This window comes from Leuciscus leuciscus (assembly GCF_965113295.1).
Source record: "Leuciscus leuciscus genome assembly, chromosome: 6".
NCBI lineage: Eukaryota > Metazoa > Chordata > Actinopteri > Cypriniformes > Leuciscidae > Leuciscus > Leuciscus leuciscus.
Window position 1 is genome coordinate 31,760,084 of NC_138730.1, and position 18,052 is coordinate 31,778,135.

The 18,052-nt window shown below is 37.6% G+C and overlaps 1 protein-coding gene across 9 annotated transcripts in view; it reads left to right on the forward strand.

Annotated features, from left to right (window-relative positions):
* rasal2 (RAS protein activator like 2) overlaps positions 1-18,052 on the forward strand; it is a 78,600-nt gene that overhangs the window by 51,115 nt on the left and 9,433 nt on the right. For 6 of the 9 annotated variants that reach the window (XM_082171864.1, XM_082171863.1, XM_082171862.1 and 3 more), the window contains 8 exons: positions 2,123-2,232; positions 6,772-6,884; positions 12,092-12,245; positions 14,090-14,188; positions 14,296-14,850; positions 14,936-15,080; positions 15,216-15,360; positions 16,627-16,863. In XM_082171864.1, the coding sequence (XP_082027990.1) occupies positions 2,123-2,232; positions 6,772-6,884; positions 12,092-12,245; positions 14,090-14,188; positions 14,296-14,850; positions 14,936-15,080; positions 15,216-15,360; positions 16,627-16,863 (1,558 nt within the window). Of the gene's footprint in view, positions 1-2,122; positions 2,233-4,706; positions 6,523-6,771; positions 6,885-6,910; positions 8,428-8,493; positions 11,644-12,091; positions 12,246-14,089; positions 14,189-14,295; positions 14,851-14,935; positions 15,081-15,215; positions 15,361-16,626; positions 16,864-18,052 lie in introns of those variants that run through there. The other 3 variants (XM_082171868.1, XM_082171867.1, XM_082171869.1) reach the window with 3 other exon arrangements.

Consider the following 18,052-nt stretch of genomic DNA (forward strand, 5'->3'; position numbering starts at 1 on the left):
AAGTCGGACGGACTGCACAGAATTTGATTGGACCACTCCTGGGCTACAAAACAGGTTGAACTGCTAAATTTAGCCGTTGATCAATGGCTCTCTGGATATCAGCCAAATGCGAGTGTGACTGATGTGTAGTTTAAGAGACATAACGTCCTGTTCATTTGATGAGAGGTCGGTTGAGTGTATGTGTATTCCAAGGTATTGAAGCAATAGTTCAACCAACAAATAAAATGTTATATAATTTACTCACCCTCGTGTTGTTCCAAACCTGGATGACATTATCGCTTCAGTGGAAGTATTGAAAAGTGTTATTTTGACCATTCTATGAAAGTCAAAAGGGATGCAGTTTTTGTTTTTGGGCCCCTTTTTTCTTTCTAAATATCTTTTGTATCCCACATAAAAAATGAAGTCATTCGGGTTTGGAATTTTGGGGCGAACTATCTCTTTAAGCTCTTTATTGTGAGTGGAGGGTTTGATCTTGAGCAGCAGTGGGCAGCTCTCCAACAGACCAGGCACAATCTGTATTGTATGGATCCACTGAGGCCTGCAAGCTGAAACCAGAACCAGCATCTTGGCCAAAAGGCCTCTGGGTCAATTTCAACAGTGTTTTTTGATTCAGTGCAGACGCTGAGAGGCGGAAGTTCTGTGGCTGGCTATTCCTACTTGATGGACTGGGTTTTTATTTCTCAGGGTGAATTAACTCATTATGGGGTGATCTACACTTCAGTGAGGCGGATGGCCCGAGGGGTGGATCTCTGGGAGGCTGTGCGGATGTAGGTTACGTCCTGCTCCATCCTTGACACACATTGACTGCGGGCTCCCTGCAAATGCAGAATAAATCAGTCTGAGGAAATTAAAAATAAACTTGGATTTGAAAGGAAAATGACTAATATATGTGAGAGCACAGGGCATCCATCTGGACGTCTGGTGGCGGCAGGTAGAGTGGGCGTTTATGAGTGGATGGATGACTGCTTTATTAAGAGGACTTAGTGAAAGCTTTGTGTTAAATCACTCTTTTACACCTGTCTGACTGGCACTTTAGCCAGGCGCAAGCAAGCTCTTTGTTAGGGACCCGCTGGGCATCATTAGGGGAGAGATAGATTTACAGAGGACCGGTGACTTCATTAGACCCCAGACTCCATTTAAGATTGGTCAGGATCAATCAGGGGTGTAGAGACAGTTTGAAAAAGTGGGGGGCACAGGAAGGCACACCTATCTTTGCAAAGTAATAATTAGTGACCATTAATATATGTATACGTTTTGGGTCTGTAAGATTTTTAAAAATATATTTTTTTTTAAAAAATAAGTCCCTTCTGCTCACCAAGGCTACATTTATTTGATCAAAAACACAGTAAAATATGTAATATTGTGACATTATTAACATTTGAAATAACTGTTTGCTATTTTAATAAAATAAAAATAAAAAATAAAATGATTCCTGTGATGGTAAAGCAAAATTTTTAAAGCAGAATGATTTGGTGCTCAAGAAACATTTTTTTATTGTTATCAATGTTAAAAAACAGAATCAAAAGTTAAAAGAACAGCATTTATTTGAAATGGAAATCTTTTGTATCGATTTATTGACTCCAAACGTGTGTGTGTGTGTGTGTGTGTGTGTGTGTGTGTGTGTGTGTACAGGCCCATGTATCTTAAAAATGTAGAAAGAATGTGGAATGTTACATGCAATCAATTCAGGCAACAAACCTAAAACTGTTTAATAGCTATGCAGTTATAGGAAACAATTGTGTACCTATTGGAACATATCAGCCAATCAGAATGCCCTAATGCGTGGTAAAAGTATTCATAATATAGATCTTAGCTATAACTTTGTACAATAATTTTGTGGCAGCCATCATTTCTAAATTAGTGCATCCACAGTAGTAGTGTAATGTACAAATGTTGATTCCACTTATAATGATTCCTCTGCCTGCAGTATCAGTAGTTTATCACTAACGTCAAACTCCCTCCTGGAAGTGATCCACAGTGGGCTACTCCCTCTGTAACAGCTCTCCTACTCTTCATACTTCTCTGATCATTATTGTGCACATTAAAATGTTTAAAAACAACCTCCCAGTCTCTTCGAATATTTGCTGTGGTCTAATCCTTCCTTTCCTCTCTTCTCTCACAGCGGAAGCGTCTGCGGAGCGCTCTCCCAGGCGGAGGAGCATATCGGGGCTGGGCAGCTCGGAGAAGAACATTTCCATGGATGTCCCCAATTCGTCACCCTTCAAAGTGCCTGTGAGTTCATTCAGCAAAACTCATATTAGCATTACACCAGCTCATCATCACATCTCATCATGACCTCTTCACTTCTCTCAGTCTGCAGTGCCAGCACTCTGTGTCCTTCAGCCATTATTTCATTTTTTTTAGGCCTCAGGATTTCCAGTGATTTAAGTGTATTATCATCATTTTGGTAACGCTCTACAATAAGGTATCATTTGTTAACATTAGTTAATGTCTTAACAAAATTAATATGTTAACGCATACATTTTTTCAGTTAAACGCGTTCAAAATATTGAACGCAATTAACGCAGCATCTGTTTTTGTTTTTGTTTTGTTTTTTCAGTCATCCATTGGCTGTGCTATCATTCATTCAACTGCTATCAAACCATTCAAGCGCGATAAGATGCAAAAAAAGAACATAAATCTGTACTGGCCATTCTCTTCCTTCTTTCGGAATTCTTCCTTCCTTCCTTTCCTTCTTTCTTTTCGGAATTCTTTTCTTCTGTTTACACAGCTTTTCAAAGCAGCGCTACCACTCTCACACCTTTGTGCAACTGCACCGGCTCGGGCACAAGCTCAAATCTAATTGGACGTCTTGTTTCATCGCGGGGCGATGGGGAAAAAAATCGACACGCTGGTTGAAGTATAATTTGTTTTGCTTTGTCACGCTGCGATTGATTGCGCTCGTTGAGAAAAGCTCTATAGGGAACTATTGTTTCGATTCAAGAGCGTCATCTCAACGTACATTTAAGGGCCTTTCACACTGAGCGAGATTAAGCAATGTGAATGTATGTCGTGATGACGCTTAGAGAAGAGAATGGATGTTGATGTTATCATTGGTGTCTGTTCTTTATACAGATTATAATTTTTACTTTTTAATTATGCGATCTGAAGAGCTTGAAATGGCGTACAGCGCGCTGTTTTCTTCCGTCCATCTCTGTAATGAGTCAGAGAACTCATTCACTCTAGAGCTGTCAATCATATTATGTAATCAGAACTCTTGCCCTTCTGAATGATTACGTTGTGTTCATTTCCTTGTTCGGGGTATTTTTATAACAATAAAGTTTGAGAAATGCTAAGCAGTTCACTGAAGCTGTGGAATTTGAGGAAACTTGAGAACTTTAAGACAATCTTTAAGACAACACTACAAATAGGGACTAACGCACATCTGCCCATTATTTAATCAAAATCCACTTTAGATCGCAGTCGGAAGTTATTACACGTACTCGATGATGGTTTCTGTATAGTACCAACATTTATTTATCTTAATTTGCTGATGTATGTTGTGCAGCAGACGAAATTAAAGCCAAATGGGAAAACCTACGAGAAACATACATGAGGAAAAATGTATTCTCAGTCAGCGCCACCTATCGTGCAGGCGTGAATTAGCTGAAGGCAATCAATCTTGCATTCGGTGTGAAAGCTCAGTTCATCGACAATTCGCTTATCGCGTCGCACTCAGTGTGAAAGGGCCTTTAGACTGTTATTAATTGGACACAAAAACACTTTTTCAAAAAATCGTTTATGCGCCACTGAAGAAAGGAAGTCAAATTAAATAAGTAAATTACATTACTTACATTTTTGTATTGTTTCATATTGGTGTCTCTAATGTTAGTTAGTCCCCACCATTAATCATTGTCTCTTACAAGAGGCTGGTTACATGTCACACTGCACTAATGTAGAAATAGACCAGAATTCCTGCTTGGGATAAATGCCCCACTTTAATTACCCTCTTGAGCCCCTGATTAGTGAAATGTCTTCGTCCTCCGTTTATCTCCAGCCATTAATGGTCTTCCTTATTCCAGGCCAGTTCTTATGCATAAGGACAGAATGATATATGTATAAATATGTATAAAGTTTGCATGTTCAGTTTTTGTGCAAGGTTTTCAGTACTGCAATGTATTAACAATGAGCAAATGCTTTCTCCGATATGTATTTTGTAACAAAGGCACATTCTTGAAATAGTCTGTGCCTCGGAGATGCATTAGAAATTGTTTGATGATATTTTTAACCAGGCAGGAAGTGGGACATGGAAGATATTTATATCCACAGCATTTTTGTGTGTCATTTTATAAGTGATTAATCGTGCATATTGGTCTCCCTGTCACAAAATTCCTAGACAAATAAACTGATTTGGTGCACTGAGATAAAAGACTCAGATGTTGGATGTGTCTTTCTTAATATGAAGTCCCATTACAGCTCAAGTCATTTTCTGTAAGAAATATATAGAAGCATTGATTGACAGGTGCATTGGGACTAATGGGCTCTGTTAAGGCAGCATATAATAATATATTAATTATCTGAAGACTGCTTGAAGCCTGTCAGTATATAGTATAGTAGCTTGTATGTTAAGATACATCAGCAGTCGTCACATAATTCCCAGAGGAGTAAACACTGTTAGGAAAGACTGACTCCCTATTAATGTCAATGATTTTAAGATTGAATGTTTTTTTTTTTTTTTTGTGGTGTTTAGGTGTCCACATACTTCCAAGGGGGAAATTGACAGACATTTTGTTCTTTTCTTTATCCAGTGACTCCCTCCACATTACTTTGTCTCACAGTGCTTCATCGCTCTGTCTTCTATCTTTCACCCTCTCTCTATTTCACCTTTCAGACTTAAAGCTTTCTCAAATCATCCCTCTGATGAGTAGTGACTAATTTATCACATACTTCCTATCTCATCACTGCTAATGGCCCTTTTACTTGCCAAACGCGCTCCTACTTATAGTCTGGCACTTATCTGAACAGGACAGATCTTACTTTCCCTGCCCTATTTCTTTTTAGACAGTCAGTGTCATTGTATCGTATGATTTTAACTTATAGCCGCTCACCTAACCCTCTGTGGGTTCATTTCTACAGATTACTCTTGATTTTTTTACTTCCTTATTTTCTCCTCCTTCCTCTTTTCTTTAGAAGATTAAATTCTATGTAAACCGTGTTAGACAGCAGTAAGGCCATGTTTATTTTTTAATTTTTTTATAGACATCACAATTTTCCCACGCTTCAGATTAGACAACTAAACAAAATAGCATGTACTTTACTAGGGGTTCTAACACAATGTTAATTGCTGCAGTCTATTTAAAAAATTATATTTAATTAATTTGAATTATTTGTCAAAAATAAACAATTTATCAGTTTGAATTGTTTCAATAGCCCCTTTCACACATACAGTCTTTACTGGTAAATTACCGTTAAGATATCATGTGTGAACAGGACCTTTTAAAAAAATACCAGTAAATCGGTTCTGGAAATTTACCAGTATGAGAAGTTGTAACATAACGAGTAAATTACCGGTATGTTTACTCTTCTCACTTTCCTTTAATTATGAGCAACTACTGAAAAATGGTGCTGGCTTATATAACAAGCCAACTTCTTTTAAATTCATGCAACAGCTGGTTGGAAAATATGCTGTGTTGGGACCTGGCTTAACATGAGATCAGTTTTAAAAGAAATTTTAAACCAATACTATAGCAACTATTATGCGTCTCATGTTTTTAAGAGCAAAATACCGTTCTGTGTGACCCTCCCCTTAAGGGGCTAATGACTCATTTATAAAGACTTGTGTTTCATTACTGGATGAATCAGTATTTTTGAATGAATGATTCAATGACAAACACATTTTGTTACAGTCACTGATGTAATGGTTACAATCTTTATTTGAAGTTTAATAGACATGGTCAAATCATTGTCATTTAAGATAGATTTGCTGTGAAATTGAATTCTTCTCTACTATATAGTCTGTGAAAAACAGTAGTATGTACGGATACATAGTATTAGAAAAACAGTAGGCGAAAAGTACCCGGATGACTTATTACTTCCGTCCAGATTCTGGAATGTGCATTCAGTCTGATTTCAGAGTTAAAACAAATAATTATTATCATTTTTATTTGTAATATTTATTTATGTTGCCCCTCCTACTGACCGAAATGAGCTAATAACATGGATGAATGAATAACTGGACATGAATGAATAAGCCAATGCTTGTTTTGCTGAAACTAAAGAGCCTTGTAAGAACGGCTCATTCTGACCCAGAACCAAATATATTACTCACATATATATCCGCAGGTGACCGTTTGAACTCTCTGACTTGGTTACTTATTAATATTTTGTTTTCCTTCAAGACACTGAGCAAGCACTGTCTGTGCCACATGCAGACGGTAAACTATTCAGCCGGCCTTGGCCGCCCTTTATTAGTCTGTGCAAGTGCATTTTCACCGCCAAGATAGACTGATATGTCTGCTGAAATGGTCTGTTGGATTTTACTTCAGCTGCCTCTCCTGTAAAGTACAAACCTGCTTTTGAAAGGTCAAAGAAGTCTTTGCTGAAGTTGCCATCTGCTTTTTTGCCATGGTGCCATTGTCTCTGTCATATGTTCTCAGGGTGGTCTACATGTGTAATTGATCATGACTTTAAATTTGAATATACAGACGCTTACTCTTGAGCAAGCTTGAGTCATGCAGGGCACAGCCGTACACTCAGCCGTCATTCAGCGACTGGAGAACTTGAGTTTCTTAAAGGGACACATCTGACTTTCTCTGCTCTTCTGCTTCACAGGGCTTTTTAAGTAAACGACTGAAAGGATCCATCAAAAGGACGAAGAGTCAGACGAAGCTGGACCGCAACACAAGTTTTAGACTCCCGTCACTACGACCAACAGAAAATGACAGGTACAATTTACGCTGGTTTGTTTCTCAAATGTATTCAGAGTGATCTTTGACTGAACCTCATTCAATTTCCTTCAGTCTTTTTTGTCTCTGCCCAGAATTTTAAGAGACAGATGTGGTTATCTGTGAGATAAAAAAACAAACAAAGCTGAATAGATATATTTGAATGGATCTGACCTTTGTAGGTAATAAAGTGATATACATTTATTCTTCTCCCTTTCCTTTAATTGAGGACCTATTGAAAAAATGGTGCTTGCTTACAGCTTTTAAATTCATGCATGTCTCTAATAGAGAACAGCTGGTTTGGAAAATATGCTGTGCTGGGACCTGGCATAACATGAGATCTGTTTTAAAAGAAATGTTAAACCTTTCAGGCTGTCTGACAGCTCTCTGGCAGAACCGTTCTGGCGGTTCGTCCCAAATGAAGCTAATGCGTCAAAGCTACGATTTAAACTGCTCTTGCTCTACCAGTCAAAAGTTTGGATACACTTGACTGAATTTATGCTTGGCATGATCTTAACAATCTTTTGACTGCACTTAGTGTTAGCTTTTTTACTGCCCCACTGGCTGTCTGACTCATGGTTTGGCTGGTTAGCGTAGTCCAGTTCGCCATTGATCCCCATTCAAATGTTCTAACAAAACTTTTTATTTTGTGAGCAGGTGGACAGCTCCTGCGTGCCGATGAAAAAAGACCAAAAATAATCTTCCTCCTTTGTTCCTTTCTGATTAAATTAAATCTTTATTTTGTAAAATAGACCCAAAAAATCTTTCTCCAATGATCCTTGAAAAGTTCCCATGCGTCCTAATTAAATGAAATTTTTTTTTTTTTGTAAAATAGACCCCAAACATCTTTCTTCATTGGTTGCCATTCAAAAGTTAAAATTTTTCATTTTATTTTACCCTTTTTGTTTTCAGCCACCTCTGAAATGAATGTCTCTCTAGGTATTATAGACCTCTTTGGTCCAACACACTGTCCACCCATAAGACGTTAAATCACATGGACAGTGCCTCTTTGTTTTCTGTCATTTGATTTGTCAGATTTCCTTGTGATGTACTTCCTCGCTGTGCTGCGGTCGTGTAAGTGCTGTAAATCTTACTTCAGCTGGAGGATTAATGGATAAGCAGGGCTGTTAATAGCATTAGGCAAAGTCACTTTTGCTTTATTACTACACAGTCAGTGTGTCACAGGCCTGAGGGGTGAATTAGGGCTGGTTACCTGTGGTGACGAACCAGAAGTTGCGTTTCTTGCCCACCCTTTTTGTTTGTGGCAGTTACTTGGAAACAGGTAGGAGACTGTGGGCTCTGGCTGTGATGTTGCTGGTGTATCTGCTCTCTCTGTATACTCTAATGGCCACAGCTGCTGTGGAAAGACTACAGATGAGGAGGAGGTGCAATTGTAATCAAGATGATTTCTCACGCTGCTCCTTGTGGATTGAGTGCATCTGTTTGTGAGGAGCTCTTGCTCATAAAGTAATGCTTGGAAGGAGCGTGCGTGTGAGTGTTGTGGTGCGTGTGTGTGTGTGTGTGTGTGTGTGTGTGTGTGTGTGTGTGTGTGTGTGTGTGTGTGTGTGTGTGTGTGTGTGTGTGTGTGTGTGTGTGTGTGTGTGTGTGTGTGTGTGTGTGTGTGTGTGTGTGTGTGTGTGTGTGTGTCTGTAGCTACTAGCTAAGACAGAGGAACTGCATGTGACTGTTTGATTGAGATGAATTACAGCTGAACTCTCAACGGTCATCTGTCAGTGCATTCACATGCACTTATGAGCATGTGTGTGTGTGGGTGTTTAAAGGGATAGTTCACCTAAAAATTAAATCATTTTAATTTATATACATTACCGTTTGATTTTGTTTGGAGTCGGTAAGATTCTTAAATGCTTTTGAAATTAGTCTCTTATGCTCCCCAAGACATTCATTTAATTGATCAAAAATACATGGTAACCCATACTTGGAATTTGTCCTCCGCATTTAACCCATCCAAGTTAGTGCACACACATTAGGAGCAGAGTACTGAGTAGTGAACATACACACACTGCAAAACGTGATACACACCCGGAGCTGTAGGCAGCCATTATGCTGTGGCGCCCAGGGAGGGTTTGCTCAAGGGCACCTCAGTCATTTCCTGCCGGTACTGGAATCGAACCAGCAACCTTTGGGTTACCAGTCAGACTCGAAAAAATATATTATTATATTTTTTGAAATATTATCAATTTAACTCACTGTCATCACTGAAATTTGAAATATGATTTGTTTGTTCAGTCTGGTGTGTCTCTGCATCAGTTGCTTAAGTAATTATTTAGTTGTCAGGACAATGTCAAGAAACTTTCTTCCACAACAACTGAGAGTAGCTGTCAGTGGAAAAAGAGAGGATAGAGTTTTACATGGCATCTCGCTACGGTGGTGAATTCACAATGCGCTTTAGAGTAGACAACTGCAACATTTAACGCATTCATGCCTATATTGTCCAAAACGGCTGACTTATTTACTATTGACTACACTATATAGCTATATAATTCGCTATATGATAATAGTTTGTTTTCACTAGAAATGGACAATTTATAGTTTTTGCTTTAATGAGTTTGTATAAATTTGGCAGTATTTTACAGTGAAATTAATGTGATGTTAAACCATTTATAATCTACACCTACAGCTAACCAATTAAAAGTGTTTAGCGCAGCTTCTTTTTACCATTTTTATGTGAAAAAATACAAATATTTTTACTGTGCATTTGAATGAGGTTTGAAACATCAGATTTCATGTGGGGATTTTTGTTTGCTTGTTTGTTCGTTTGCATTTTGGGCTACAAAATGTTTTGTTAGATGTACTGAAAAGCTAAACAAAGCCAAAGAAAATGAATCCAAACTTAATTGGTTGCCACATGTATTATGAGCGTGCCAAGAGCATCCAGCTAACTAAACCTCTCTTCAGATAAGGCCAGAGTTTTCTGCTTTCTTAGCTTCACTGAATGGCTGGCTATGGGAAAACATTTAAACTGGTAGCTGAAAGGAAAATGTAAATAGCACATTAGAGGCTTTGAAGTAATCGACCTTTGCTGTAGCAGAATCACCTCTCACAATGTGGTCTGAATGAAAATACTAGTCTTGTATTCAAAGTGGATTTGGAAGCTTTGACTGTAAAGAGCTTGAATGTGGCACCGCAGTCCTGGTGGACTGATCAGATTTCCTGGATAATGTGGGAGAGCTGTGTCCGGATACGGGCTGACTGTGCACTGATCTGCTTAGCTGTCCGAGTCAGCGCAGGTGAAACGTATCGAGAGCTGGAAGTGAGCCCTCCATCAGGAGTCACCCTGCTGTTTCTGCATCAGCTGTCCGATTCAATGTACCACACCTCTGTAAATGGAGACGGAAGGAGATACTGGATGGATGGAGGAGATGGATAGATTGACAGATATCTTTAACTTCACATTGTCATATGCAATTGCATTCAGTCTGACAAGCCACAAGCAGTAAATGCGGAAAGTCAGATTCAGAAGGTTTGGTAAGTGAGTCAGAACAGTAAATATGCTTACAGATTCAGTGAGTTCATCTGGTGAAAGATTCATTAGACTAATTCAGAATGATAATTTGAACAGTTTTATTTAAAAAAAGACTCCTGTCATGAGATTTGTTTGTTCATAAATCAAACTTTTATTTTCTTTTTTTTGTGTTGTCTTTATGTATTATTCCTCAATATCTGGGCTGTATAACTGAATTATTTTTCATTCTGATTGGCATATCACAACTCAGGGAAAATATCGGATGACATGATGGACACATAATGGATGTTTTGGGGGAAAAGATGGGTCTTGTGTTTGAGTGCTGTTGGGATTTGAGCCAGATCATTGTGGTAATCTGTTTTTTTATGTCAGCAGGCATCACCATGATTTCTCATAATGAGAGAAACTGATGGCAGGAGATTTACGGGCCACTTACGCCAGGATAGTCCATGTTGTGTGACCAACTGTCTGATCGTATGTGCTGTGTCATTAGGTTCAACCTTATAGCAGCTGTAAACTTTAAAACAAAAAGCTAACAGATGATTGCTTATCTTGAAAGATAAAATCAGTAATTGATCTAATCTATATTCTTCAGGACAGAACTAAAAAATATTTCACAACACAAATGTCACTTGAGCATCAAATCAGCATATTAGAATGATTTCTGAAGGATCATGTGACACTAAAGACTGGAGTCAGAGCTGATGAAAAATTAGAGTTGCCATCACAGCAATAAATTACATTTTAAAAAAATAAAGAAAACAGTCATTTTAAATGATGATATTTCACAATATTAATGTTTTTGCTACATTTTTGATCGAATAAATGCTGCTTCGATGAGCATGAAAGACATTGTTTTGTTTTTTCTCCTCTGGTCTCATCTAATGACTGAATCCTCATTAAACACAAACCAACCATGTGAGTAATGTCAAGGTGTGGATGTTGTGCAAGTGTGGCGGTAGTGCAGGTGTGAGGTGTGTGTGGAAGTGTTTTAAGATGTTTGTGTAGTCAACTCATTCCTCGCTCCTCAGTTCCTCATAGGGCGGTCCCCATGGAAACATTCTCACAGGGACTTTGCATTGGCCAGCCCTCTTTCTTGTTTGTCACATCAGATTTCTGTCGTCCTCTTTAACCTCACCTGAGCTACGGGGAAGTAGCTCTACAGCTACACCAAAGAATGAAGTGAAAACGTGGCGTTTCTTTTTAGGAGTGCGATAATATCCTGATATGCTCTTGGGATACTCCTTCAAGTGGATCTTTAGTTGTTTTTCGTAGGTATAAACTTTCTTTCTGGAAGCAGTGAAATTCTGGAAGTTGTTTATTGTGTGTTAGAGATTTAACTACAGTAAAGAAGTAGAAATTGATTATTTTGTGTATACACATAATGAAATTATTGGTTTTATCGCTTAAACTCTGACTCTTACGTTTGGCTGCCTCCCTGTGGCCATACTCTGTAAAATCTTTTTTTATTATTTGTATTTATTTATTATTATTAAACATGACCTCAACCCTAAGTTCATATGAAATTATAATGAATCTTTCTGAGCAGAAACCATTTGTCATGGTTCTTATTTGCATCTCAAATCTTCTGTGGCTGAAGACACTGTGTAGCCAGTGAGGAAGGAGACTGAAATATCAGAATCGGAAGAGAGGATGTAATTATTACTAAGTGATCTGGCTGAATCTTGAGTAACTAAGTTAAGGTTTCTGTTTGCTGTTCTAGGTCACGAGGCCTGCCCAAATTGAAGGAGTCCAGTTCCCATGAATCTTTGCTGAGTCCAGGCAGTGCTGTTGAAGCTTTGGATCTGAGTATGGAGGAGGATGTCTACATCAAACCTTTACACAGCAGCATTCTAGGACAAGACTTCTGCTTTGAGGTACAATCTTTGCCTCTTAGCATTATTCCCATGATCACATTGACATTTATATGTACACTACCATTCAGATGATTTGGGTTGGTACGTTTTTATTTATTTATTTATTTATTGTAAAAAAAAAAAAAAAAAAAGAAGCTTATGCTCACCAAGGCTGCATTAATTTAATCAAAAATACAGTTTATATTATATTATTTTATATTAATATTTATATATTATTAAGTATAATATTATTACAAAAATAACTGTTTTCTTTTAATATATTTAAAAATTTAGTTTATTCCTGCAATGGTAAATATGAATTTTCAGCAGACATTTCTTAAGTTTTCAGTTTCACATAATCCATCAGAAATCGTTCTAATGATTTTGTGCTCAAGAAACATTTCTTATCATTATCAGTGTTGAAAACATTTGTGCTGTTTAATATTTTTGTGGAATTCATGATACATTATTTGGGGGATTCTTTGATGAATAGAATTTTTTATTTTTTATTTTTATTGCAATATAAATCAGTGCCTTTACTGTCACTTTTAATGCATTCATTAAAGGTGGGATCAGTAGTTTTTGAAAAACACTTTTGGCCAATGTTGATATTTGAAATCGGCAAAACAAACACGCCCCTACCCCAAAATGATCTCGCCCCTAATTTGATAGCTCCGCCCCACACTTACATACGCGACTGTGACCCAGGCAGCGACTATGGCGGAATCAGCTGTAATTGCCGGCCGAGGGTATGATGTCATCAATAAGTGAAAGCAATGTGTTACTATGGTAATCCTCGTTGAATGTTTTTTGGTAGTAATGTGCGTCAGTGGTTCAGCTCCGTTTCACGTGCAAGACGACGCTCAACACCCATCCCAAAAACACAGTTATCATGATCAACTCAATAGCACGAGCATGACAGTCATAGTAACGGATATATTACAACTATAACAAGATTAGGGGGTTATATCATCACTAAATGAGGAACCAAAGGAAACAAACATATATTAGGACTTAGGAGTATATTATCTTGAAACAGACAGTGGAGGATGTTTAGCAGTCCATGCTTATTTGGTGTGGAAATGAATGTCTTTTTCATAGCTGAAGCGAACGACAATAAGATCGCAAATGAAAAAACAAGCAAAGATGACACACAAGCATATTCAAGCAATGGCCAGCATATATTAGTTCTGTGAAACAAAGCTAAACAATGCTACTCACCTATCGAGAAGAAATAAAGCAACCTCAGCATCCGATGTTAGGCCTTCCCGCTCCTTGAGTTCTCTCCAGCGCTGGTAAGCTTCTCCGATATTAACACGGGTCCTCCTACCGGTTGCCTGAACGTAAGCCTTCTTTTTAATTTTATGTTCCGCAGACATTTTCCTCTTTCGCTTTTTTATCTGCAATCTCTTTCTGTAGTCCTTCGGCTAATGTCTGGGTGTGTGCACTGAGCACTCTCTCCTCCCCATGATTAGTAGACCCAATCCTTACTGCTGATTGGTTACAAGTGTGTTTTGGTACTCGGTCCAACACAGTTTTCAAAAGTGTTTTACTGATCCCACCTTTAATAAAGTATACTTTTTTTTTTTTTATCTCATTCACCCCAAACTTTTAATGCATTTACATTTTGTGAACCCTGTTTAACATACCATGATATACGAATATGTAACAGTGTTGCATTGATCTTTTGTAAGTCGCTTTAGCAAAAAGCATCTGCTAAATTAATTAATGTAAATGAAATCAAACTGTACCTTGGTACAACCACAGGGCTATAGTGAATGCAGTTCAGTTCTTTATAACATATTGGTTAAATGAATGATTTACTTTATGAATGAATTTCTGAATTTCTCCCCCTCCTCATGTAGGTGGCGTACTCAGGTGGAAGTAAGTGCTTCAGCTGCTCCTCTGCTGCTGAACGGGACAAATGGATGGAGAACCTCAAGAGAACTGTGCAGCCTAATAAGGTGACCATCAGATGCTTTTGTCATTTTTAATCAAGACAAAACCATGCATGCTTGATTTATACCTAAAATGAGCTGCTGTGATTCAATCAGTGTCTTTCCATCACCAGGACAACTGCCGGCGGGCGGAAAACGTCCTCCGCCTGTGGATCATCGAGGCCAAAGACCTGCCACCGAAAAAGAAGTATTTCTGTGAGCTGTGTCTGGATGACATGCTATATGCCCGCACCACCAGCAAAACCCGCTCCGACTGCCTGTTCTGGGGGGAACACTTTGAGTTCTCCGGCCTTCCAGCCATGAAGAGCATCACTGTACACATCTACCGTGATGTGGATAAGAAGAAGAAAAAGGAAAAAAACAACTACGTGGGTCTGGTGAACATCCCCGTGCAGGGAGTGATGGGAAGGCAGTTTGTGGAGAAATGGTATCCGATCAGCACCCCCACCACCAGCAAAGCCAAAGGTGGAGGCCCTTCCATCCGCATCAAATCTCGCTTCCAGACGGTCTCTATCCTGCCCATGGAGCAGTACAAGGAGTTTGCGGAGTTTGTGACCAATAACTATACCATGTTGTGCTCTGTGTTGGAGCCAGTCATCAGCGTGAAAAACAAAGAGGAGATGGCAAGCGCGCTCGTGCACATACTGCAGAGCACAGGACGGGCAAAGGTACGATGCCAGTTAAGTTCTCATTAACTTAAATTATCCATAAATCACTTGTTTGACTGAAGGTCGACTAAACTGTCTGTATTAGGACTTCCTAACGGATCTGGTGATGTCAGAGGTGGATCGCTGCGCTGACCATGACGTGCTGATCTTTAGAGAGAACACGCTAGCCACCAAAGCCATTGAAGAATACCTCAAATTGGTGGGACAGAAGTACCTACATGATGCACTAGGTAAATTAAAGGATTACCCTGGTGTTTTAAAGGAGGTTGATTGTGCTATTTGCCTGCTCTCCTTTGGGAAAAGGTTTCTAATTAAAGCTTGTATATCTAAGACCCTTTACTGTATGTTTGTGTTCTGCTTTGTAGGAGAGTTTATTAAAGCCCTGTATGAGTCAGATGAAAATTGTGAAGTAGACCCATCAAAGTGCTCCGGCAATGAGCTTCCAGAGCACCAAAGTAACCTGAAGATGTGCTGTGAACTGGCCTTCTGCAAGATCATCAACTCTTACTGGTAACTTTCTTTCAATTCCAAAATATAACAAACAAGACTGAGTTTGTATAAAGCATAAACTTTTCACTAGTAGCTGAGCAGAAAATTAAATAACAACAAAAACAAAGAAAATATATATAGCAAAAACAGTAATATTGTGAAATATTTTATAATTCAAAATTTTATTTTGTAACATTATACACTACTGTTCAAAAAAATAAAATAAATTTATACTTTTATCAAAAGTGACAGTAAATACATTTATAATGTTACAAAAGATTTCTATTTCAGATAAATACAGTTGAACTTTCTATTCGTCAAAGAATCCTGAAAAAAACAGTTTTCAACAATGATAATATTTACAATGATTTCTGAAGAATCACATGACACTGAAGACTGGAGTAATGATGATGAAAATTCATCTTTGCCAACACAGGAATAAATTGCATTTTAAAATATATTAAAATAGAAAACGGTTATTTTCAATTGTAAAAAATATTTCACAGTATTATTGTTTGCTGTATTTTGGATAAAATAAAGGAAGCCTTGGTGAGCATAAGGACTTCTTTTAAAAACATTAACAAATCTTACCGATCTAAAACATTTGAACGGTAGTGTGTGTGTAAAATATATATATATTTCCCGGTCTGGAAATGTTATGGAAATGAATAAAACGTTAAATGGGAAATGTTCCTAGTTATTCTCCGCTGAAATGTTTGAAGTAAAATACTTGTGAAGTATAATCTACATAAAATGTTTTTAACAATAAATTTTCAAAAATTATAAGCAACTGGAAAAGTCATAGAACATAAATAAATCAAGATTAGATCATTATAGATAGATTATAGATTAGATAATTTTAATAACTTGGTTGCATTCTTTATATATTTATTTTTCCAGACTTTAAAAGTTTAGATTTACGCTATTGTCCATTGATTTGGGGTCACAGTTTTTATTCAGCAAGGATGTATTAAGTTGATCAAAAGTAACCAGTAAAGACATTGATAATGTTACAGAGGATTTCTTTGAAATAAATGTAGTTCTTTTGAACTTTCTATTCATCAAAGAATCCTGAAAAAATTTATCACGGTTTTTCAAAACATTGAAAAAAAAATACAAAATCTTTCCAACCCCAAACTTTTGAACTTTTGAATATGTAAGATTTTTGCCAGGATGATTATGTAGTTCACAGTGTTTCTACTGCTAACTACAAATACAACTACAATGTCCTTGTATATAGTTTGTTTGCATTAATTCCATCCTAACCTGCTACTGTGCTCTGGTCAGTGTGTTTCCCCGGGAACTGAAGGAGGTGTTTGCATCATGGAAGCAGCAGTGTCATGCTCGAGGGAAACAGGACATCAGTCAGCGTCTGATTAGTGCATCACTCTTCCTGCGTTTCCTGTGCCCTGCCATCATGTCCCCATCCCTCTTCAGTCTCATGCAGGAATACCCAGACGACCGTACCTCTCGAACACTCACGCTCATCGCCAAAGTCATCCAGAATCTCGCTAACTTTGCCAAGTATGTCATGCACACTTCTCATACAGTACTAGATTTTCAGATGTTTACTAGATAAAATTCAAAATGTTAAATAGATTTTTAAGGTTTTGAATTTGAAAATAGTAGAGATGCACTGATGTATCGGCCGTCGATTTGATCAATTTAAAACCATTGGCATATCAGCTATAGTATAAAAAAGGCAGATCCTAATGGTTTTGATTTAATTAATTAAGTGAAGGCATTGAAGTTGTATAATGTCAATACGGATTGGCAGGTATCCTAGTAAACACAGTCGGCTATGTCTTAAGTGAAATAAAACGCACGTGTGTATCAGTGTATTGGATCCGTGCTGCTCTTAAAGTTACAGCAGCCTGATATTCCTGCTGCGCTGCTTACTGTGTTTTAATGTTAATCAAACAACAAAAGACAACACTTTAGTTTAGGGTCCAATTCTCACTATTAACTAGTTGCATATTAACATGCATATTACTAGGATATTGGCTGTTTATTAGTACTTACAAAGCACATATTAATGCCTTATTCTGCATGACCATATTCTACATCCCTTAATCCTACCCAATACCTATCCGTAACAACTACCTTACTAACTATTAATAAGCAGTAATTAGGAGTTTATAGAGGCAAGAGTCATAGTTAATAGTTTGTTAATAGCGAGAATTAGACCCTATTCTAAAGTATGACCACAATGTTTATTTCATATGTATCTTTGTTCTGTTGTATTTATGTATTGAATATTATGGATCCTGTCAGTGTTCAATGAAGATGATTTGATGATATAGAAATAAACTAGTTAGTATACCTTAATGCATGCTTTTTGAACTTTGCTAATTTAAAACATGATCAAAACACTATCTATTTTAATGACAAAAGTGATATCGGTATTAGAATCGGCCAATAGTTTGTTCAAATTGGTATCATCCAAAAAAAAAGTATATCGGTGTATCTCAAATAGCAATTTGAGTCAAATTTTAATGTGAAAATTGGAACGCAAGTCAAGTTTTGGTTGCAGCAATCAGGTTAACTGTTTACATGGTACTTGCATATTCAGAATATGGCCAAATTCTGATGTAATGTAATGTATTCATTTTGTAGAATTATTGTGCATGTAAATGCAGTCATTGTGAAACTTAAGTGTCTGTCTGCCTTAGAGCTCTTTTAGAATTTCTCATGCATTTCTTATTCTCTGTTA